Source organism: Nyctereutes procyonoides, unplaced genomic scaffold (genome assembly GCF_905146905.1).
Source record: "Nyctereutes procyonoides isolate TBG_1078 unplaced genomic scaffold, NYPRO_anot_genome, whole genome shotgun sequence".
NCBI classification, from domain to species: Eukaryota; Metazoa; Chordata; class Mammalia; order Carnivora; family Canidae; genus Nyctereutes; species Nyctereutes procyonoides.
Window position 1 is genome coordinate 13,952,093 of NW_026575144.1, and position 24,895 is coordinate 13,976,987.

At 43.7% G+C, this 24,895-nt stretch overlaps 1 protein-coding gene and 1 long non-coding RNA gene across 4 annotated transcripts in view; one reads left to right on the forward strand and one right to left on the reverse strand.

Moving 5' to 3' along the window:
• The window catches only part of TARBP1 (TAR (HIV-1) RNA binding protein 1), an 82,492-nt gene that overhangs the window by 2,985 nt on the left and 54,612 nt on the right, over positions 1-24,895 (reverse strand). Inside the window, exons 21-27 of one of the 3 annotated variants that reach the window (XR_008662303.1) lie at positions 23,059-23,169; positions 20,557-20,706; positions 14,942-15,028; positions 7,711-7,907; positions 3,639-3,720; positions 3,327-3,424; positions 1,597-1,720 (exon numbers count right to left, since the gene is read on the reverse strand). Coding sequence is in view for 1 of the 3 variants with exons in the window: in XM_055308762.1 (XP_055164737.1) it covers positions 1,549-1,720; positions 3,639-3,720; positions 7,711-7,907; positions 14,942-15,028; positions 20,557-20,706; positions 23,059-23,169 (799 nt within the window). In the remaining 2 variants the exon portion in view is untranslated. Of the gene's footprint in view, positions 1-1,548; positions 1,721-3,326; positions 3,425-3,549; positions 3,721-7,710; positions 7,908-14,941; positions 15,029-20,556; positions 20,707-23,058; positions 23,170-24,895 lie in introns of those variants that run through there. The other 2 variants (XR_008662302.1, XM_055308762.1) reach the window with 2 other exon arrangements.
• Positions 1-24,895, forward strand: part of LOC129499140 (uncharacterized) — a 30,803-nt gene that overhangs the window by 2,780 nt on the left and 3,128 nt on the right. The gene's annotated exons all lie outside the window — the stretch shown is intronic.

Consider the following 24,895-nt stretch of genomic DNA (forward strand, 5'->3'; position numbering starts at 1 on the left):
GAAATCAGGCCAGTGAAAACATTCAGAGGATGCTAACACTAAAGTCTTGGCATAAAAACCATATTGCAACACCCTTCTCAGTACCACACACCAAACAAAACAGAGACTTCCCCTTAGCCTGTTCCCCACCCAAGTGACACCTGGCTTCTCTGTTCCGCTACGTGGCCCAAGGCAAACCAGCTGCCCACATATGTTGTCTTTCTCTGTTCTGTCTCTGCTCAGCCTGATGTCCTCACCACACTGATGAAATAGCTTTTGTAACCATCTTTGCCCCAAAATCTCCCTGTTTGATGTCCTGTTTTGGGAAAGCTCTTCCTCCAGATCTCTGCTCAACTGCTCTCACTTCACATGGGTCTCTACTCAATGTCAGCTCCTGAGAAAGGTCTCTTTGATTCTTGGTCACTATCTCTACCCTGCTTCATTTGTTTTCATGCTACCACTTATGCAGGAATGAATGTAAGCTGTACAAGGGCATGGACTTGGCCTAATGCTAGTTTACATGAAGCAATCAGTAAGTCTTTGTTGAAAGAATAAATAAATCTAAGGTGATTATGTCTTAAAATGTATTAGTGAACCATCTAGAGTGTTTGATTTAAAAAATGCACTTTCCCAGAACTCTCTTCCAGACATACTGAATTAAAATTAAAATCTAAGTATCTCTACTTTGCACAAGTTGTCCAAGGATTTTTGAAAACATTATAGTTTTAGGGAACTACAAATGTACAGGACAAAGAGGAGAAGAGTCAGACTGAAGAAGAAAATCAGGACAGCCAGAAGCTACCAAGTTAAGGTCTCATAAAGGGGAGGTATGATAAGAGAATACCCACTCAGGCTCTGTGAAGGAGACCATTTCTGATTTTCTGAAAGAATCCTCGGTGGTTCTGGGTCAGAGAGAGCCAGAACGAGGACCAAAGGAGTGACAGCGATGAGGATGATGGTAGATGACCACTACACCATCATTAACATGAGCTGTGGTTTCAAAAACGGGTGGGAGGCTTGGTCCTTGGCTTTTCTGGGCATAACTGGACTGTGGGGATGGGGAGGAGGTGAGCCATAGAAGGAAACATGGGTCCTTAGGAAAGCTGAAGGGAAGCAGTAAGCTACGGAGGGGTGGAGAAACAGGAGGAGGAGGTCCAACAGATGAGTGAGGTCCAACCAGACTCACAACTGATGAGAAACCAGAGTTCTGCTTTATTCCTAAATGGGTCAAGAAATGAGATTTCATAATCTGACCCTTTTTAAAATCTGTATTTTTATATTAATATATGATGGAAGAGTAGTGAATATTAGTTAATAATATTTCAAAGAAAAGAGAAGCTACTAAGCTTTATAGAATAAAGCAGATCAGGCTCTCTTTGGCTTGTTATAGTGAAGCCAACCAATTAGAAGTCCCAAAGTTATACCACATTTTTTCCACGGTCTTTTCTCTAAGTGGAGGAGCAGAGTTCACCACATCAGTGAAGGGAAGTATCAACTCCCAGTTCTCAGTAACTGAAACAACTCAGGCTAATCAAGACAAACAGACGGAGAAAAAGAAAAGTGTTGTACCTATGTCCTGCTGAGCCCAGTCACCTGGTTTTAGTTCACAAAGGTGAGTTGGAGAAAGGTACCATTGAAATCCTGCATCCAAAGGGATATCCGTGAATCTGGTGAATTTACCAATGGCGATCCATTCATCTTCAACCAGGCCTGAAAGGCGTGGAAAGATGTAAAATATGGTCTGAAAAGAGAATTGTAAAATCTGAATGTTTTTCCCTTAAAAAATAACAAAAAAAAATACATGGTAACATGTTTAAGATACAACTTATTTACTGTGATTGATGTATTCTCCCAAACTATCACAATGATTATATTACATACTTTCATTTATATCTTGTAGCAACTATATCTATACATATTTCTCATCTTCTCTAAGCAATCGGGATTAATTGAGGAAATTCTTGAGGCAGGCAGATCGTCTACTTGGGTATTTCTCACTGAATGTAATAAACTACTGTGCTCTTAATAAAAGCAAAAAGTATTTTAGGATTAATCACTATTAATGCTGGGCAACATTTAGGTAAGTGCTATTTGTTGATAACCGAACACCTCTGTAAGCGATCAAGTTCAAGCTCTTTTGATGCCAAATATTTCCTCTTGCTACCATTAGACAAATTTGGAATCTGAACTTTGTCTTGACTGTGTATTAGTAGCTGTGATTCAAACAGCCACTCAGCCTTTCCTGGCTTCAACCTCTTCATTTGTAAAACGAGGATAAAATTGGGTTAAAAGAGCACATCGAGGTGTGTGTGAGCTGCACAGCGTGACACCACTGGACCTGCTAATTACTGCCATTACATAAGCAATCCTCCTGGCCTTTTCTTAACCTACTGAAAGAAACAGAACCAGAAAGTCATCCAAGGTGAAAAGGCACATACAGAAGCACAAGTAACAGGCAATTTAAAACTGAAAATAAACGTGACAACACACAAGTCTTCATAATGGTTTTTGGAAGGAATAATGGCTCTCTTCACACTGGCACTATTTGTGCAATGTAAATGGGTGTGACGATTGCCACGCAGTGTTTACTGTCTAGGAACCAAGTACAGTCCAAATGCAGAAAGAGGCCGAGTCCTTTGAGCCAACATGTTACACACACATGCACCTACAGCTCATATCATTAACAGAGGAGAAAACACAGAAGGGAGGACAGGAAGGCGTCAGGGACAGAATGCAAGGGAAGTGGGAAGAAGGGACTTACTCCTGCTGGACAACAGAACAGAAAGGGCTGACTTAACACTAGAGAACTATGACAAGTCCTTCAGGAAGGCGCCAAAGAAAGCATTCTGGGGCTGAAGAACATGTTAAAATACTTGAAAAATCCTATATTTTTGCAGTGAAGCAACAGAAGTGCACAAATGCCCAACAAAGTGCATTAATATTCTGTAGTGAGTATCTCACAATATATAGATTGGTATTGTTTAAAAGGCTAGTTTATGAGTAACCGACCCCCCAAACTGCATTTGCACAGCAGCTAAAGTTCCTGTGTAAAAGTCCTAGGTCACATGTTTTAAATTCAAAGGCAGAACATTAATTATATTTATGGTTGAAAAAGGGAGAAAGTGATACAACTCATACACATTTTAATAATTTATATATTAATTCACATGCAAATTATAATAAGTATATTTATGGTTCCTAAAATTATATGACACACTCGGATAGAAGGAGGTGATGTCTCATGTGGTATGATTCCAGTCACCCAGAATCCAGACACCAGAAGTAACAAAAGGACAGATCTCTCTGCTCTTTCATTAACAATGGGCTTCATTACAACAAAATCTCACCTGCACAAATGTTCTCACTCATCTCCTTTTAATGTCAGAACAGATTTCTGTTTAGAGTTAAATATTCCCCCTTCCAGGGTTTACAAGCCAGACACTGCCTGAGGAATAGAAAGTGACAATGACTAGCCAATTTTCACTGCTTAAGAGTGAACTGCAAGTCATCTGCACGAAGGAACAAAATTAAACTTAGAACTGTACAACTTGAGGGTGATATGAAATTTACCTAATTATAACCCTCCGAGAACAGTGGCAGAAGGGCAGGCCAGGATTAAAGACATACTCAATAGTTTACAAATGACACTCTCCGCTCACCTCCAGACAGTAATCTTGAAGTGGGTGAAACGTTGCAAAAAAGAAATGCTCTTGGATGCGTTGCCAGTTCTTCTTGGCATTCCTGAGGGTGAAACATACAGTATGAGGTAACAGACAAGTGAGGCAACTCTGGGAGGGGAGGAATTAGCTAGGTAATCACAAAGAGGTACTGCAGAGTTTAGACGGAACAGGAAGTTTGTGAATTTTATCCAAAGATTTATACACCCCTCCCCTCCAAGATCAACATACTTTAAATAAACAGACACTGATCTGACATTTTGAAAAGAAAGTCAAAGATAGAAGTAACTGTTTTACAGTGATAAAACAAACAGTGACTCAACAAGAAGCAAACCCCGGTCTCTAAAGGGATCAATCCAGCAGGCTGTGCAGAGGCCCACACCCCATCAAAGGTGATGGGAAGCAGAAATGGCCATCAACTGGCAACGATGGGAAAACCACAGGAACAGCTTGGGCAATGTATGACTTACATGCTTGGGGAAAAAGAATTCTAAAAGGGAACTATGTAAGAAATCAGGGGTGTAGGGTGGGTGGGGAGCCTAGGTGGCTCAGTCGATGAGCATCTGCCTTCGGTTCAGGTCATGATCCCAGCATCCTGAGATTGAGCCCCACATTGGGCTCCCTGCCTGGGGAGAAGCTGCTTCTCCCTCTCCCTCTGCTCCTGCTCATGTTCTCTTTCTCTCTCTTGCCCTCTCACTCTCTCTCTTCTCAAATAAGTAAAGAGAAAGAAAGAAAAGAGAAAGAAAAAGAAAGAGAGAAATTGATTTGGGTTGGAGTCTTCAAGTCTCCGTCTGGCAGTGAACACTTCGATTCTGAAGATCCACAACACAGAGCCAAACTGTACCAGCATTCCTCAACCAAACAAATGTGATTTGAACGGGCTATAAAGTCTTAATACATCTGCCAATTTTTAAAAGGCAGAGGGGGTAGGGATAACATTCTATAACACGACCAGCAGGCTTCAGTTTAAATCCATGACCAAATGCAAAGCAGTAGTTTCGAGGCATCTTCCTCCAAGAGCGCTCACCTGTGACGGCTGCTAGATCTTCCTCACCCCCAGGGTCCCCAGCCGCTCTGCTCACCTCTGCTGGCTGAGGCCCTGCAGCACTGAGAGGAGAGCCGCCCTCCTGCACTCTCCCCCTGCCCTCTGTCCCCTCGCCTCAGGAGTCTCCTCAAGGGACAATCCCAGGCACGTGCTCTAGATCCCACTTCCTGAACTGTCTCCTCATTGCCTCTAGCCTGTTCAAAGGGCTGTATGTCAAACCTTAAAAAAGAAGAGACTGAAGTGCCATGAGGTGAGAACTAGAGAGAGCTGGGGGTACGCCACCCCAGGGAGCAGCAGGTGGCTGTGGAGAGGAAACCCACTCACAGGAGAGACACCTCTGCTGGAAAGAGGGGCAGGGACGGGGAAGGAGACGGTCTGGCCTTTATGTGACACCTTTCCACACTGTTCAGCTTCCTAATCATGAATCCTTAATTGAAAAACAACGAATGCTACCAAAAATAAAATAAAAGCCCTCCTCTGACTGTACATCCACCACAACTGTTCTTCCTGTGACATTTCACAGAGGAGTTTTCGGAGAGAATTATCTACACCACATGGCTGTGTTTTACCTTCTTCATCGTCCATTATTTTTTTTAATTAAAGACATGAAATATTTGAAATAGTCAAGAAAAGAAATGAATAGACAGCTCTGAGACTATCACCAGACTGAACAGTGATAACACACTGTCCCAGCCCCTAACCCACTTGAATTTGGTGTGGGCCCGCCAACAAGGCTACTGACGGGCTCTCAACGAAATCCAGCAGGTGCTTTTAAGCTCTCATTTAACTTACCTCAAACCTGGTATTTCTCTGCACCCACATAATCTAACACACGATCTCCTCCCATTTTCTACTGCCTGCCTCTGCTCTCTTCTTCATACTTTATTTTTTATTTATTTTTTCTTCATACTTTAAAAAATGGCAAAAGCAAACCAGGCAAAGTCACTCTTGAGTTTCAACAATTACCTCAACAGGAGCTGGCCGTTGCCCTGCCTGCACTCACTGCTCTGGGGCCAGGCCACCCCTTCCCCGGGCTCTGAGCACAGCCTCACACACCCTCGGCGCTGCCCAGGACTCACTGTGCCCCACTTGTCATCTGCCTAGTTCCTGCCCATGCCCTATGTTGTAACACACATATTGTGTTGCTCAGAAAAGCCCTCCCTAGCTCACCCAGCCTAAAGAGTGCACGTTCTCATCATAATCTTTACTTCTCCACTTAGAGTGAGCCACATGACGTCGGGGAATCTACCAGGCCCATGGCTGACGCCTCAGAACTCAGCCTACACAAAACGATTCTGCTGTGTACTTGAAGAGCAGACGTGGTCCAGAGCCCAGGGCCCTTTATTTTTATGGGTTCTATCTCATACCCAGTACTAGGATTTTAAAAAGAATAAGTTACTTTATTAACTTATTTTGTTTTACTGCTTAATAAAAAAAAAAAAAAAGAGCTGAACCAATTGTTTATAGAAATCAAAACACAGGGCAGCCCCGGTGGCGCAGCCTGGGGTGTGATCCTGGAGACCCAGGATCGAGTCCCACATCGGGCTTCCTGCATGGAGCCTGCTTCTCCCTCCGCCTGTGTCTCTGCCTCTCTCTTCGCTCTCTCTGAATGAATGAATAAATAAATCTTTAAAAAAAAAATCAAAACACAGCTACCAAGGAACATAGCAACACTGAACAATAAATCATGATTTCATCTTAGAGAAAACTCTAAACTGGCAAAAGCCTATTTGCATGTAAAACTCTAGTTCCCTCAAACTTCCTTCCACTAAGGGGATGCAGTGGGTAAACACCCACTAAGGAGAAATGGGACGTTTGGGCTTGCCTAAAAAATATCAGGAATTCTAGCTGTCAGAACATACCTGGAAAGGTGGGAATTCTAGGCATTGCTATGGTGAACTACTAATTTTAATTACTAGCTTAGTTGGGACCAGAATTTGAGGCAGCTTTCTATACACCCAACTATGCACAACCTATCAGAGGTGTCTAGCCCCTTCCTTTGTGCTTTTGTCTTTCCCCTATAACCTGTCCTTTGTCCCCAACCTAACTCTCTTCTCCAGTTTTCTCTATCTCATGTAATTATATTTTAGTACTTATATCTGAATTGAGTATCCTCCTCCTAAACTGCCAAAACCTCCTTTACCCACTCAATGACCTAAATGCCTCTTAACCAATGTGCTGAGTAAAAGCAGACAGAGGGGCTAGAAAGTAGTTTGTGGCCATGGAAGTCCTGGCCTCACATGAAGCTTCGTAATGACTCACAGTCTTATTTACACCATCTGTACACTTGATGGTCAAGCAAAGACCTTCTGTATGTTACTGGTTTTCCAAACACTATTTCATATGCTTAATATGCTGCTTCCAACCTTTATCTGTTTGTTTATAAAAACTTGTGCTTTTAGAGCGGGGGGAAAAAAATTCAGCCACCAGGCAACGCTTGGGAGACTCCTGCCTGCCTCTGTGTGGTGAGTTTTAACCAGGGCTGCATGTGGGAGAAGAAGCCTAGACGCATGCTGAGCCACATAGCTCTCCCCTGCTCCGTCCACAGCAGCAGCACCTTATCTGCTTGATTGTGAGCATCTGTGCAGGATTTTGTTTGGGAAATAAAGACAATCTCTAAGAAAAGACAAAGAAAAAAGCTTTCATTTTTAATTAGTACAAGTGAGAGGCCAGATCATTCTGCTTCTCGGAGCTTCTTGGACAACATTGGATAATAACATTCAGCTCTACTGAAGACAAGTATCTAAAGGCATGTAAAAGATTATTTATAAAACAAAGGACCAAAACTAAGAAAGCAAAGAAAGGTCGAGATGGGGCTGACAGCAAATAGAACTGTCATAAAACCACACATCAAGTAGTGCACTGCTTACTCTTTGCCTTGTCTGAGCTCTGATGTCTGCACACAATGGAATAATGAGAAGCAAATGAAGCCAAGGCACCTCTTTGGCACCTCTACATCTCTCTGTGTGCTCTACTGGAAGTAAAGCAAAGGGTATGAGGTTTGCTTACCCTGCTCCAGGCATGTTTTCCACTTCATTAAGACTGGATTCAATAACAGAAGTCAAAGCATCAAATTCTTCCATGTTCAGTGTCTTACACATGCTCCAGATCTTCTTAAGAGCCACTAAGGCATACAGTCGAATACTAAAATTGTGATTAAAACACCACTGCAGGACGATAATAAGGGCTTGCTTCAGAATTGGTTTCTGGAAAGAAAGGGGAAAAAATCCTTCAAATGTACACATGGACCATTCCACCCCTGACGGTGTGACCACACACAGTAGGCACAGAAGATAAAAATGCTGCACAGTCCTGCTTATTTCACTGGATATGCCTTAGCAGGGTTCCTCCTTCCTTCTTAGACACATTAGGTATGCTGGCATTAGTGATTTCCTCAAGAAAAGAGATCCTCTCAGCTCTGTAGTTTCCATGGACGAGGCAGCTGCAGTACACTTTCCCCACACTCCAGCACCTGGGCTAATGTAGACAGAGAGCCCCATGCTAATCACTATGCAACCACAATGTGTTAACAGCAGCCCCTCCACTTACCACCTCACCCCGGGCTGAAGAAGTCAGGAATGTTCCCTGAGGGCCCCACTTCTACCAAAGCCAGGTTCTCATATAATTCTGTTTTCAGTGTGAACAACTGTTTGCCTAACAGTTGCTCTTGGACCTGGACAGGCATGGAGTGGTGGCAGGATAATTAAGTAGGAAGAAAAATAATAAAAGTTTACACTTCCCTGTAGTCTTTTCCTGTGAATTCACAGACTGTTCCATCTTCACAGCCTGGAGATCTCAGGCAATGACAGGCCCTGACTTTCAAACCACACAATTCCATAGACAGCTGAAGGCAAAGGAAGTGACACAGATTCATGTGGAAACCAGATGGGCTGAAACTTTTAATAAAATATCAGGGGCTACCCTGATGCTCGTACCAAATGGCTCATCTGTATGTGTTCCTGGAGCTACACCTAGCAAAGAGTCCTAAAAACAACTGTGATCACAGAAGACTTCACTGATATGCTGGCACGGCCACAGCATGCTTTAATCTCCAAAACTTCTTCAAGAAGGACGGAACACAGACAGAAATGATCCTTTCAGTCCTTGATTCAAAACATGATCAACATTTATCAAGGCCACTGCGCTGTCTGCATCCTATGGACAAGCCTGGGAAACACATGAACACACACACACAACTATCTATAATCTACCTACGACCATCCCTGCATGATGAGCAGCCTGAACCGTGTGTACACAGCAAAGTCAAGCGCAGTAACAAGGCAGGTGGGGCCCGGCACGAAGGCTACAGGAGAAGAACTGTTAACGAGAGAGGCAAGGGAGGCTGAACCAGATGCATACCTGAGAAATCAGGAAATGCAGTACTGAAAAGAGGTATTTACTCAGCTGAAGGAAGATAAAGAGAAATGTCAGGGGTGGCAAAGGAAAGTGGCAACTTCCAAAGGATACATAATTAAGTATTTACTCGTATTTTAGAAGTTGAAAACCAAGACAAGTTATCCAGGACACATGAAAAGAATTTAAAAAGAATTTAAAAGAATTTAAAACGTTATCCAGGACACGAGAAAAGAATTTAAAAATTAAAAAAGAGGGAATGTTAATTATTGATTACTAACCTGTTATAGTCCCTTACAGTTTTACAAAGCATCCCTGTAAGTACTTACATATAAATACTACCGAGAGCATTAGCTACGGACTGCAAGGGCTGTGTACATTGTTTATGAGATGCACAGCGTCACAAGTGGGCCTTACCATCCACGAGCTACACATCAGAGGACATCAGAGGACTGGTGTGAAGATGATGCAAACCAGATAGTGTTAGTAAAAGGACAGCTGTCCCAAACATGACACATCCAAAACCAAACTCCTGATTTCTCTTATTCCCCAGCACCCCCTGACCTTATTCCATGACCAGCACTCTGACTTCCAGGCAGGATGAGAGCACTCCCCTGCAGCCCTCACCTGCTGTTCCCTTGGCCTGGAAAGTCCCTTGGACCTGTGTGTGGCTTGCTCACTTACTGCTTTCAGGATCACCTCCTTGGGAAAGGAACCTACCTCCTGAAATGGCCGTCCTGCCCAGACACCCCATCTCTAACCCGTTGTTCTGCATTTTCTTCAAAACCTGTTATCACCATCTGACAGTATAATGACTATTTGTCATCTGTGCCCCCACCAGAATGGCTGGTGGTGGGATGGTTTTGTTCACTGCAAAATTCCTAAGACCTGGGGCAACCTACCAGGACACATGAAAGGCACAGGACAAATACCAGAGGGAGGAGAGGGATGACTGCTCCCAAGTACCCCTCCAACGGGGCCTGTGGCCAACTACCTGCACTGCACATGCATCTCCAAGGTCAGTGCCTTCTCCCCAAGGAATAAGTGCTTCCTCTCCTCTGAGCAGCTTACACTGTTCTCCCCATCCTTCTACATCTTTCCACTGAGGTTTTGGAGCTGTCTTCCCAAGATGGTCCCCAAACCCTCACTGACTTTTCTCTGGGATCCTCTTAAGTCCCAAGAGTCTGCACCCATTTTATTCCTCAACACTTCTCTGCCATCACAGAAACAGTCACAGCCTTCTGTCCTCTGCCTATGCCAGAGCCCAGGCCTTGTCACAGACACTGTAACTGTTCTTCCTTCTAAAACCTTAACATCAGGTATTCCAACTTCTGACCCAAAGACCCTACGCTCCATCCACATCCCAGCCCTCCTGTTCCCTTCTGTATTCTTCATGGAACTGGTCCCAGTTGTAGCCTCCCTGCTGGACACTATGGATAAAGCCCACCTTTCTTGACTTTTCCGGGGTACTGAACACTCTTGGCCTTTCTCTCCTTGAAAAGAGCTCTTCCTATGACCTTTAGGACACCCCATTCCTAAGGCTGCCCCCTCATCCTGCTGCGTTCCTTCTCACTCCTTTCCTCTCCGGTCCCTTCAATGCTGGCACTGTTCTGGGCTCTGTGCCCAGCTTCCTGGTATTGTCAAGCTGCATTTGCTTCCATGGCTTCAGTCCAGATGAGGCTCCAAAGCTTGTGGGCCACAGCTACTCCTCCTCTCCCCACTGAAATGTTCCTGAGTTCACTGCAGAACTGATGCTGTACTGTGAATTGTCCAGTCGCCCCTCCTGCTAACATTTAACAGATCACAGCACAGCATTTGCACAGCCACCATCATTGTCACGAAACCAGACAGTTCCAATGCTCACGGATCCCTCCTGTTGTCCTTTTATCACTACGCCATCTCCTACCCACACTCCTCTCTCCACAGCCACCTTTTATACAACTGGCGCAGTGTTGTAAAAACTACATGGAATTTAATCTGTCCCAGTTTAGCTGCTGATACAGAATCTGGCAGCTAGTCTGGCAGAAATGGCTTTATCACAGAATCACTGGAAGCGCTGAAGAAATGGATTCTCAGCTGTCAGATAAGTGACTGGGAGCTACGCCACTGAGCCAGGCGACCACCTCTCTCTTCCACGGAAGCTACAGCTACTACGTGCAGACCCTCAGCCACACAGGCCTACTGCGATTCACACAAGCAGAGCAATGAGCTGTATTCTGCTTTTCCGCGTTCACAGGGCCAGGACACTAGACCCCAGCTAACACTGTTCCAAAGAAAACAAATACCTCCATGACTCTACTAGTCAGCAGAGGCCTGCTTCTGCCTTCTGAATCCTATGCAAGTGCAAACTACCTGATGCTCCTGCTACAGAATGTTTTCAAAAGAGGTTTTTGGCGGCACCTGGGTGACTCAGTTAAGCATCTGTCTTCAGCTCAGGTCATAATCCCAAGTCCTGGGATGGAGCCCCACATCAGGCTCCCTGCCCAGGGGGAGGTCTGCTTCTCCCCAGGTCACGCTCTTTCCTAAATAATAAAATCTAAAAAAAAAATAGAGGTTTTTATATTGAGGCTCTCCAGAAAGAAGGTGTGGTAAATCCTGACCCACGGCTCTCTGTATCTTCAGCAGGGGCACTGGAGCACCCAGTTCATCCGTGGTCCCCCACCCCCTCCCAGCCAAACTAACTGCAGCACTCACTGATCCTACATGCCTGCCCTTGAGGTATCAGGAGGTGTGCCCACTTTACATCAGAAGAAAACTGAAGGAATCAAGTCCAAACGTCTGCCTTCACCTTCAAATTCCTCCCCGCTCTCCCAGAACCTTAATCCTCTCTTTATTCAGCCTTCCTTAGTCTTTACTAAGGTTCTTGTCCTGTTCCTCCTCCATCCAGGACATGACGTTACCTCCAGTTATCGTGTCTCTTCACTCTCCTCTTGGCTGTGACAATTTCAAAAACTTTGCTTATTCTGATGACCTTGTCAGTTCTGAGGAGCAGTGGCCAGGTCAGCTGGGATCCAGGTGGTGTCTCTCCCATGACTAGCCTGGGGTTATGGCGTTGGAGAGGGAAACCACAGAGGCCATCTCCATCACATGCTAGCAGGGGCACACACTATGCTATGACTTACCACTGCTGTGGGCGCCCACACAGGAAGGACACTCTTCCCCTTCCAGACTCTATTCTTTGGAAGGCCATCACTAGGGCAGCTCACACTTAAGGACTGGCGGATTATGTGCCCCCTCCTTGAGGCCAGTGGCCACATAAATTATTTGGAATTCTGCACCAGAGGCTTGTTGTCTTTGCCATTTGTTTTTTGTTTTATTTTTTTTAATTTTATTTATTTATTCATCAGACGAGAGAGAGAGAGAGAGAGAGAAGCAGAGACACAAGCAGGCTCCATGCAGGGAGCCTGACATGGGACTCGATCCTAGGTCTCCAGGATCATGCCCTGGGCTGAAGGTGGCGCTAAACCACTGAGCCACCCATGCTGCCCTCCATTTGTTTATTCAGTATTCACTTGTATCAGAATAAACTCATGCATTATTTATTTTATACTTTGGGTTGTAATCCACTATTACTTTATTATGTTATTTGTTTCAGCTGTAGCTACTGAGAGGTCTCTCAGTGGCTCCTGTGGCCCTGTGCAGGTCCCTGTGCATGTCCCTGTGTGTAAAGCTCTTCTTTTCTATTAACTGTGTATATTTTCTGCCCCAGTTCTAGAACCAGCTGTTTCTCCAAGAAGCCCTGGTTCTTTTTATGAGAGAATGGTATTAGAAACCATGATCTGGGGGCACCTGGGTGGCTCAGTCAGTTAAGTGTCTGCCTTCGGCTCAGGTCATGATCCTAGAGTCCTGAGATCAAGCTCCACATCGGGCTCCCTGGTCAATGGGGAGTCTGCCTCTCCCTCTCCCTCTCCCTCTGCTGCTTCCCCTGCTTGTGCTCTCAAATAAATAAAATCTTAAAAAAAATCCAGTACAATTCTCAACAGGGAATAGAATCCTTTCATGAATTCTATACTCAGATGTGCTAGTACTACCTTGGGCAAGACTGAGATAAATACTGTTCAGGACTTGAACACCAGTAACACCATCTTGTAATTGCTGACAAGGTTTAGACACTTGGAACTATATGACACATGCTAAAGAGGAGCCAGGAGCATGCTAAAGAAGATTGTTTTTTCCCTTCTGCTTTCAATTTCATAAAACATTTAGTGTTCTGACCTCTGTCCTGACAGTAAGTTTTGAATCCCAACTACTCAGCACAGACCTGTGCCAGGTTAAGTGCACCTATTTCCATACTTTGAGGAAAATGAAAAGTCTTGACTTTTGAACAGTCTTGACTGTTTCCAGGAAGTCTTTAACAAAAACACGTTTTTTCAGGTAACAAGGGAAAAGGGACTTTACAACAGACGCTGTGAAGGACCTGGACACAGACAAACACAGTAAACTAGTCTGCTCTTAACTTAGGTATCTCCATTTGTTGTTGTTTTCAGAAGATGTTGAAATTGAGATTATTCTGTTCCACTAATCAGTATTCCTTCTTTTGGATGCTTTGAAAATAAAAAATAAATCTAAAATATGTAATATACAGTGAGTACAAATAGGGCTGAATGGAAAAATAATCTGTTATTGGGGCACCTGGGGGGCTCAGTTGATTGAGTGTCCAACTCTTGATTTCGGCTCAGGTCATGATCTCGGGGTTGTGAGATCAAGCTCTGTGCCGGGCTCTGCACAGAGCATGGAGCCTGCTTGGGATTCTCTCTCATCCTCCCCCTCTGCCTCACCTCCACCTCCCCAGCTCTGTCTCCCTCTCATAAGTAAATAAATAATAACCTGCTATTTATTCCAGGTCTAGCAGGAGCATCTTCTAAGATGAATTCATTTTCAGAACTCATCTGAATGGTTCTTGAAGACAGTTCCTTGTCCACCCTACCTCTCTTGGTAGATGACACACAAGCCTCTTTCCTGCACATAGTTAAGACAGTAAAGTAACACGTGATGTTACCTGACGCTAGAGCTTGCCTGATTTCACCAGAAGCTGTGAACACAAGTTTTCAGGGAACTGTAACACACACACTGCCATCTGGCTGACAGGCTCTGTAAGACACTGGCAATCTCAGGATTTTAAGAGCCAAATTGTGGTGGGGAAAAGATCTCGGGTCTTAGAATTAATGAAATAGGTTAACAACTAAACTTTGATTGTTCACTGTTTAAAGACAAGAACACTTTGCGAAATTCTAGGAAACCTCTTCTCCCCTGTACTTTTCTTTTGCTTCCAACATCAAACAACACTTCTTGTCCCACATATTCAGGTTTCTCCTAGAGGTCACAGCTCTGTTTCCTGAATTCTTAACAACTTTGCATAAGCTATTAACCAGAATTAGCTACAATCTCTATTTGTCTGTGGGGTAAACCACAAGGGAAATTGCTCAAAGCCTGAGAAAGGAAAGAACTGGCCTCACACTACAATGACCCACAGCACATCAGCCTTCAATTACCCAACAGCTTGTAATACTCTGACCATAAGAATCCTTTGCACAAGCATGTGTTCAAGAACTAAGTCAAAAAACATTAAATGCAATAAAGGAAGTCTTACTTAAATAATCTTTGTAAATACTTGTATAAAATTAAAAATCTGTCACTAGAAATTGCCCATCAATTTGTCTACAGATTTAGTATGTGCTCAGGCATACAAACCTCACTGAATATGTGTGAAAGTGGGTAGCACCTGCCTGTGTATTTGTATCTAAGTATGTATGTACAGCAGGTGAGCAGTCTGAGGGAAGAGAAGTGGCAAAAATCACAAGAAATACCCCACATTTTAAAAAATTAGTACAAACACATACAATTCTTTTTTTGATAGGTCTAAACTCTTCTACCCATTTAACCTCACCTTTTCTGGAATATTCTGAGTGATGATGTCCAAATGTGACAAAACTGATAAAAATGTACAAATGCTTGTTTTAAGGTTTTCTTCACCCTGAAAAAAAATCAGATAAATGAAACAGTCACTCTAGGCTTACAGGGGCCAAAGGAGAGGCAGTACGTGAGGCAGAACGTGACCCACGGCCTGGGCCGCGATCTGGGGTGAAAGGCAAACAAGGGAAGTAACTTCCTGGAACCAAACCCCAACACAACTCACAGACACCACAGGCAGGAACTAACTGTGAAGTAAGTGGTACAGTGAAGGGTACACTCACAAGAGGCGCGGGCGGCCCAGGGAGCGGGAAGGAAAGAGCACAGGTGAGAACAAGGTCAGGGATGCTGGATGGGAAGGCAGAGGTGGTGAGGCAGAGGGGAGGGGGCAGGAAGAGGTGGGTAGTGAGGGAAGAGGTGGGGGGGAGGGGTTGCGGGCTACATGGGACCTTGCAGACAACTTTAGAGCCAAGGACGAAAAACTATGTAGGTGTTCAACTGGGTGGCAGAGACTTTCCCCAAAACGGGGATCAGAAGAACACATCTCTGGTGACGATAAACTGATGGACTTCAGTTAGACTGGGGGGTATCAGACAGCATTGTCCAGAGACTGCTCCGAAAGCAGATCAGAGGATTAATTCAGTTACTGAATGTCTTCTATGTACCAGACATCAGGGAAAACAATTAGATAGGGTTCCTGCCTTCAAAGAACTTATTCTAGTGGGGAAGAAGGACAAAAATCACACAATACATTAATATTCCAGTTATAACAAGCACTCTTTACATGCTACAAAAACCTCTAATAAGGGGATCCAAACCACTGTTCCTTTAAGAAATGATACAAAGGACGTGTGGACTGAGATATAAAGGAAGAAAAACAGTTCTACAGAGGAAGAAGAAAAAGGCCATTTCAGGTAGAGGGAATGGTAGGTGCAAATGGCCTGAGAGCCAGAGGACACATGATGTCTATGAAAGATCAGAAAGGGTCAGAGTGACACCGTTGCATCTGTGGCCTCCAGTGACCCCGGCTTCTCCATGTTCATGCCCTAACTGCAGGCCCCTTCCACCTTGCAAGGTTTGGGCACATCATCTGCTTTGGCCCATGAGACATCAGCCAGCAGGATGCAACCAGAGGCTGGGGAAGCACATGCACACCACGACACATCTTCCTAGAATGCTCATTCTGGTAATCCTGAGCCACCACAGAAAGAGGCCCAGCCACCCTGCTGGTCACATGCATGGAGAGCAAGGCCTGGCCACCACAGCTCTTCCCACTACAGCAGCTGAGGTGACAACTGTGGAAGCCCAAGCCCCGGGAGGCACATGTGGAGAAAAACTGCCCAGCCAGGCCCACACCACCTAGAATCGTGAAATATTAAAACACTGTTGCCTTGGGTGCCTGGGTGGCTCTGTCGGTTAAGCATCTGCCTTCAGCTTGGGTCGTGATGTCAGGGTCCTGGGACTGAGCCCTGCATGGGGAGGGGGGAGGGTCCCTGCTCAGCAGGGAGTCTGCTTCTCCCTCTCCCTTTGCCCTGCTTGTGTTCTCTCTCTCTCTCTCAAATAAATAAAATCTTTAAAAACAACAACAACAACAACAACATGTTGCCTACATTCACGGGTTCTGGACTGTCCTAGCAATAGAAAGAGAAGCCCGTCAGAAAGACTAACATGCAGATGGGGAGTGTGGCACACAGAGGGGCTGGAGGGGAGGATGGTGTACAGTCACCTAACATGGGCAGGCCATTCTGAGGACTCTTGTTCTTTATTCTGAGAGCACTGTTTGAAGCAAGTGGATAACCTGATCAAATTTTCATTTTTAAAAACGTGCTCTGGCATCAGCATGGAGAATGGATTGAAATGGAAGCAAGAGTGGGTGCAGGTGGCCCAGCCAAGAAGCCCTGTGATAGGCAGCAGTGGCTTGGACCCAGACAGAATGGTTGAGGCAGAAGAAGGTAACCCAGGAACCCTCGGGACGTAGCGTCCACAGAAGCTGCTCCCGAGTCTGATGTGAAGCACAGAAAGCATCAAGGCTTCTGGTTTGTGACTGTATGGAGGGTGGTGTTCACTGCAGTTGGAAGATCATGTATGGGGGAAACATCTAATTCTCAGAGGGGAGTTTCCCCATTCAGGAGAACGTATGGAGAAGGGTCAGCTAGCTTTTACTGTAAAGGATCAAACAGTAAATAAAAGTGTGGCTCTGCAGGCCATACAGTCTCTGCTGCAACCACTGAACTCTCATTCAGCACAAACACAGCCTCAGACAAGGCTCTGTTCTAATAACACTGTGAGGCCAAACTTTGCCAACTCCTGATTTAGCACACAGGGGAAGATGTCTGGAATGCAGATCTAAGTTAGTGAGCCATTACATCAGATGAGAAGTGACCCCTGAGTATAAACAAGGACAGAGGGATCCCTGGGTGGCGCAGCGGTTTGGCGCCTGCCTTTGGCCCAGGGTGTGATCCTGGAGACCCGGGATCGAATCCCACGTTGGGCTCCCGGTGCATGGAGCCTGCTTCTCCCTCTGCCTATGTCTCTGCCTCTCTCTCTCTCTCTCTCTCTCTCTCACTGTGTGCCTGTCATAAATAAATAAAATATAACTAAAAAAAAATAAACATGGACAGATGAAGGGGGGGGCAGGGCCTAGCCTTGAGAAGCACTGACAGCAAAGCCCACAGAGGCGGCAGGCGTATGACAGGCTGCAGTGATGGCACCATATCTCCAGTGGGGTACAGTGGCATCCCCAGTGGACCAGGTCAACAGCAGGGCTGTGGCTGCAGCCCTGGGAGCCACTGAACCTCCTTTATTTTTATCTTCCAAGCCTGATTCTGCCCCGACTCTGGGCACTTTGCATGCCTAATTCCCAGCTCCTCCACTACTTAAGAATCCCTTTCTGATTCAATCAAAAGTTGTTTTATTTGCTTACAAGGAATACCCCTGACCAATGTCCAGAGAAAGAGACCTGAAGATGATATACAAAGTCTGAAAGCTCTTTATGATAAGAAAAGCGGTACTAAGTAGAAAAACTTCATAGAAGTGCCAGCTTTCTTGGGGATATAGGAGAGTGAGGACGTCTCAGAAGGACACCAGAGCCAGCCTGCCTTTCCTGAGACTTTCTGAGGCAGATCTTCCCCACTGGAGAGCAGACAAAACAATGAAGCAACAGACAGGAGAAGCAATTCAAGGAAAAATGACAGAGTATTTTTCCTAATTCCACAGACATGAAGAGAGGAAGAGGGAGCCAGATGAGGAATCTTGGAATAGTGAAAAAGAATATACAGCTTTGGGAATTACACAGGTGCTTGATTTAAAGCCTTCTTTCTTACTGGTGTGATGAATCACTTCCTCTCCCTGAACTTCAGTGTCTTTACAAGTAAATTGTAAAAAATAAACCAAAACCAGCCTGACCTAGCTGGTGCCACAGCTTTATGGGACAGCCAGGTTTCAAGCAAAGAGACTGGCAAAGAATGATACAAAACAGAGAAGCATCAGGGAAAGATGCTCTTGTCAGTTCAGGTGTGCGTGGTGATGCGAAGTGCTCTTGTGAGAAAGCCTGGCCGGTGGCTGGGGGTGCAGGCAACCGCAGACATGGGTTCATCAAGCAAGGGAAGTGCAGAGAGAAGCACCAGAGGCTTGATGATCCTTCTTGTTTTCATACTCATACAGAGATTTGAGTTTATTACAAATAGTATAGACAGGGCCATTCTTGTATATATATATTTTCTTTCTCATTAAATTCTTTTCTTAGTACAGCCGACACATAATGTTGCATTAATTTTAGTGACTCAACAAGTTTATACGTTTTGCTTTGCTCACAAGTATAGAATGATTCTTAAGATAAAACCCAGTGTAAGGATTGGGACAAGGAAAGGAAACACGTGAGAGGAACAAGGAAGTAATCAACCTGACAGGGAGGGGGCATGAGTGCATCACAGCATACATCGTGTCGGCTGTAGAGAAAGCCACTGCCAGTGTGAAACGTACAGAAGAGGAAGACCAAGAAAAAGGCTGTGTGAGCTGCACGTGAAATCCTCACAGTAGTTAACAACAGTGGTTTTAAGTAAAGCAAGAGAGGAAGGGAAAGATCACTCATCTCAAAGTTTAATACAGGCATACCTCGGAAATACTGCTGCATATAAAAGTGATGTTTACTAGACTATACATGTACTAGACTATTGCACACCAGTAAGTGTGCAACAACATTATACCTAAAGATGCAATGTGCATACCTTAATTTAAAAATACTGTATTGCTGAAAAATGCTAACCACGATCTTAGCTTTCAAGAGATCGTAATCACTGATCTGTTGACGTAACAGATACAATGAAAACGATCAATAACACCGTAACAAATACAATGAAAAAGTTTGAGATACTGTGAGAACTACCAAAATGTGAAGCCGCAGAGTGAGGAAATTGTTGTCGGAGAAATGGCACCAACAAATTGCCTGACTCAGTGCTGCCCCAAACCTTCCATTTGTCAAGGACACGGTGTCTTCGGAACGCAATGAGCAAATCACACTCCCAATGCGTGGCCATCGTAAAGGAAAGCTGGCACTACGGCAATGGCTGGACAGAGGAAAAGTCAACAGGAGAGTAAAGAATTGAGAGTAAATTCCCAAAAGAAAATACAAATAAGGACACAAGGACAGCTGTGACAAAGACAACAATTTCTTCCCCAGAAACAGGAAGGGAGAAATTGACAAAGCAGTACTTTGAGAAGGAAGGCATGTCCACTTCAATATGGAGTAGAAGGCAAGACCGTTTGTGTTAAGAAAGGGAAGTGTGCATCTGGGAACCAACAGAAAACATTTGAGGCAAGTCAGCAGGACCCATTTTTGGAACAGTTCACTATCAGGAAGCTGCAATTGTAAACCTTACTACTTATCTGTTCCTCAAAAACGATTTTCAAGATCTAAGAAATGTAGGAGAGACAGGAATTAGGGGTGTGGATGAGGGTACAGATGAAGTAAGAATGGAGATCAAGTGATACTTGTTCTTAGCTGGTGATTGGGGTTCCCTTTGAGTCTCTCTACTGTGCTTGTTCGAAACTTCCCTACACGAAAACTCTCTGTAAAGATTGCATTTAATCATCGTTCTTATTTCTAAAATCAAACAAAGATGTTGCTTGGTAAATAAGGATAGAAAAGGCACCCATTTCTCTTACTTCTTTTTGTTTTTTTAGACAGAGAGCCCATATGCAGGGAGGGGCAGAGGGAGAGAGAGAAGTAGGCTTCACACTGAGCATGGAGCCCCCTGTGAGGCTCCATCTCACGGCCCTGAGATCACGACCTGAGCTGAAATCAAAGAGTCAGATGCTCAACCAATTAAGCCACCCAGGTGTCCCTCTTAATTAATAACATAAACCTTTCCATATTCACTTTGCTGGCAGAGAGACAAGACTGATAACTCAAGATGAATGCCAGGGCGATTTCTGTCTTTTAAATTAACTCCAATCTTGCAAAGCAGAACTTAGGAAGTCAATACATTGGAACAGGACAACAGACAGTCAAAAAGCAAGTGTTAAAATGAAACAAATTTCCTAGCATAGCCAAAATCTTTTCATTTCAAAAATTATGAGAAATCTCTTACTTACATAAGAAAAACAATCCCAGAACTTCAGAAGAAATTGAGGGAATTTATGAAGAATCAATATAATAATCCATTCTATAAAATATTTTATGGATGCTTGATTATTGATGAAACCAGCCTGGAAAATCTTGTCAATAATTCTATTCAAGAAATTCTGAGAAAAATAAAGTTCATTTATTAAATGTTAGGTTAGAGTTATTACTTGTTTTATTTTATTGAGATATAACTAACATATAACACTGTGTAAGTTTCCAGCACCGTGTTGGTTTGCCATGTTCACATATCACAATACGATTACCACCACAGCATTACCTCTAGCACATCATAAAATTACTTTTATGGTGAGAACAATTCAGATCTAGTCTTGTAGCAACTTTGAAAATGGTTATTAATTATAACTTAAAACAGTCACTATTAAAAAGAAAACTCAAAGAAAGTTTTTTTATGTTTTCTGTTTTTAGTAAGCATTACAAAGTCCAATGTGCTGCTTGAACTCACAACTCTGAGATCAAGAGTTGCACACTTTACTGACTGAGCAGGGGCCCCAGAACAGCTTAAAGTTTTCGTTTAAGTAAATTATCAGATCTACAACTCTCTGTAAATATCAACCCTAAAATCTGTTTACGGGAATATAATGATGAAGTACTTTTACTGAGTACTTTACACTTGGACATCAGTTCTGTGAGGAAGATTATTACTCTATATTTTTACAGGGGAGAAATTCAGAAAAGTTAAGTGTTTTCCTCAAAACCTAGTAGGTGGCAGAATTCAGATTCAAACCAGCATGTGCCAAAATGTCACGGGCCTAAACCTTTAACAAGAATGACTAATGCCTAAGTCTATGGAGGTAAATGAGACCCTGGAGAAGCAGGCCTGGGGCCCCTCGCTTCTCTTTTCCGACTTTCTGTCGCCTGCCCAGTTCTGGCCAAGACATGGAGCTCCCACATCATCCCCTCCCGCCCCAGGCTTCTCCTCAAAATTGGAACTTCCATCTGGTAACTGAATATGTCCAAGTAGCAGGTAAAAATATATACATATATTTACTTATATAAGATATAAAAACATTTACTATGTATATTTCTTTATTTTAAAGAACAATCTATCTTTAAAAAAATTTCTAACTGGCAGAAGAGGAGCAGAAAAGCTCATGTGAAGGCCCCAAAGCACCTGGCTTTGAATTCCATCTCCACCATTCACCAGCCAGGTTATGTTACAAGCAGGGCCCCCACCACTCCCTGTGCGGCAGTGCCCCGCCGTGTACAAAATGGGAATACTCATGACCTGACGTGAAAGCCCGTTATGAAGGTTAAATGCAACCACAAAATACAAAAATTTAAAATTCTCAGCCGTGGCTGCTCCATATCATGTGGACTTGTGTTGCTCTTCCTGACAAGCCCGCCTACTCTGACAGACCCACCCCCACCCCCACCGCACGAGTCTCTCCCTGGGCACCTCTCCATTCCAAGACAAAAAATACTCTCAGTAACCTAGCCAAACGTTTCTAAAATATTTTACAGTTTAAATATAGTATGTACAGGATTCTAAAAATCAAATAACATGAAGAAGCCTGTGATGAAATTAGCAGCCCCCATATATCCACTAATGCTCCTCCTCAGAAAGAACTCTTCGCCATCTCTTCTTACCTTTATCCAAACAACTGATTTGGATATACTTCCATACTTACGGTTACTGAAATGTTTCTCTCTCACAGATATATGGCTTCATAAAATTGAATTAAAAAAAGAGTCTGATAGGTTTTTAAAATTCTCCAAAACATTTAAAAGAGTTTAAAAGAGGAGGACAACAAGAAACTCTGAAGTCAGAGGGAAACTTTAGAATGCAAAAAATGCTTTTTTAAATTATGTGAAATATACCATAACTTTCACATAATGATCTATTTTCTTACCAGGAATATCAAACTAATGTGATTAGAGAAATCAGACAGAGTCAATTCATCTGTTCCTTGCTTCCTTGGGGGAGAGAAAAGGGGACTCTGGGCAAAGACTGTTGTAAGAGATCAAGATCTCGGTTTCAGCTTAGTGGTTTATATTACCACGGTACCCGTGAAATTAAGTGGGGGGAGGGAGAATCAGCTACAGGAAACGACAATCTCATCCAAAACAAGAGTATTCCAAAATAACGCAGCTCTGGGAAACAAGAAGCTTGTGTGTATATGCTTTCTAATTGAATGGCACACCAGGAATTAAACAGTTAAAATGTTATGACATAAAATAACGAGAAAAAGAAGAAAAAACTATTAAGTGGTGCCCTGTAAACCAGTTTCCAATTTGTCTCTACAATACCTAATTGCCTTAGGATTCTTTCTAAAAACAAAACAAAAAAACCAGACATGAAACCAGTCTTGAATAACTTCAATCTTAAGAGCTAAAGTATAAATTTTAAGCAGATGACTTTCTCAATTTTAAGACCGCCCATCACAGTTTCTACTGGTATGTTCCATATGGAAACATGACGCTTGAAGGGACCAGCAGAGTAAGAATGATACCTGATCAAAGCTGGGGAAAAGCACCAGCAGCGTCTGCCATATTCGGTTCTTCACCCGATGCTGCTGGGAGTTCACATAGTACCGAGTCCTGCACTTGGACACCAAGTCATCCTGGGCAGGAGAGAAGCGGTACCAAATCACCCACTGAACTTGTGATCCATGCAAACAAAACCAATCACAACTTTAATTTTAAAAGCTTTAAGTGGAGTACAGGAGCTTGCTATCCTCCCAAAGGCAGAAAGATATGTTCTTATACACATTTAGTTTCCTTTCAAACAATGGATTTAGCTACTTTCATTTAATTTATCTGCTTCTAAAATTAGAACAGGAACCATAAAACTGTATTCGGTACAAAAAGTATTTGGAAATATCCATCTATATCTTTGTGGCCACTTAAGATGGAGACATGGAGTCACTGGGGTGGGGAGAGACAAGAAATGTTACATATTTTGTGATGCATCAAAATAGGCACCTCTCATTTGCTATACCCCTTTGTCCCGTGCAAGATGGCAGTAATGAGGTCTGCAGTAGGATGTGAACCCCACGAGAGCAGGAGTGCAGTAAATGGACAGTGTGATCAATACCTTTCACCAGACACCAGAGAAAGGCAGCACAGAGCCTTCTCCAGAGTTCTCTCTCTGATGTTCTTGCTGTGACAGTTTGTGCTGTCTATATTCAGCCAACTGCCAGGCTGACTTGTGTTCTATAAGTGCTTAGCTGCTAAGTTATGATCGCAGGTGTCCTAAAGATGAAAACATAGGCCATCCACCATCTCTGAAACCACCGTCCCCTAATGTAGACAATCCTCATTACTTGGTAAATTCTGCGATCTTTCTTCTGGTGTGATCCCATTCTATGCATCTCAGTGTGTATAAAATTTTATAACAATAGCTAAGTTAATGCAGATTTTAATGATTCCTAACCATGATTAAAATCTCCTCTCTCTCCATTATTTCTTGGGGAACATTTTCTTTTGGTAGAAGTGTTTCACGTTTCACATACTGCCCAGCCTTGATGCAGCTGAGAATGGAATCACCACTGGGGCAGTTCACACAAGCCTCTGGGAGCATCTGCAACCCAGCATACCTGCCATCAAGGTCCCACTGGAGTCGCTGCTCTCACTCAGTTCAGCTCAAAACCCTCTGTCCTTTTACTTGTTCTACTCACCATGCTCTTTTATATTCAGAAAGATCGTTCTTTTCTCTACCAACCTCTCTAGCTTCACACACCTCCTGACCTCATCTGAGCCCCAAGAATAATTTCTGCAGTATCTTCAAGAGTACATTCCATTCTTCTCACAACAACCTCAAACCTATTTGCGAGTCCTCTTCTTTTGAATCAACCCAGTGGTCTTAAATAATCTGATCCTACTTTCCAGTTGTCAGGATTGCTGAAGAAGAAAAAAAATCACCTGCCCTTCCTGACTTGATTAAAAGTACGGATTCTAACTTTGGCTGGACCCTCAGCACCATTAGCCTGCTGGTCTCCAATTCTGCAGGGCTCAGAATCACCTTGAGGGCTCGTGAGGACTGCCAGCCCTACTGCCAGAGTCTGTGACTCAGGAGAATGGGGATGGGGCCCAGGAATCTGCATTTCTAACACATTCCCTGGTGATATTGAAGCTGCTGGTCCAGAGAACAGAAGAATAAGATTGCATTCATAAATGGAATCTTAAAAAAAAAATGAATGAACAATCGCAGAACCAGAACAACAAAACAGGGAGCAAGCTGATGGCAGAGGGGAGGTATGGGGTGCCAGGTAGACCGGGTGAAGGGGGCAGGGGATGGTCCAAGCCTCCAGTTAGGGAATGAATAAGTCACAGGGATAAAAAGCAGAA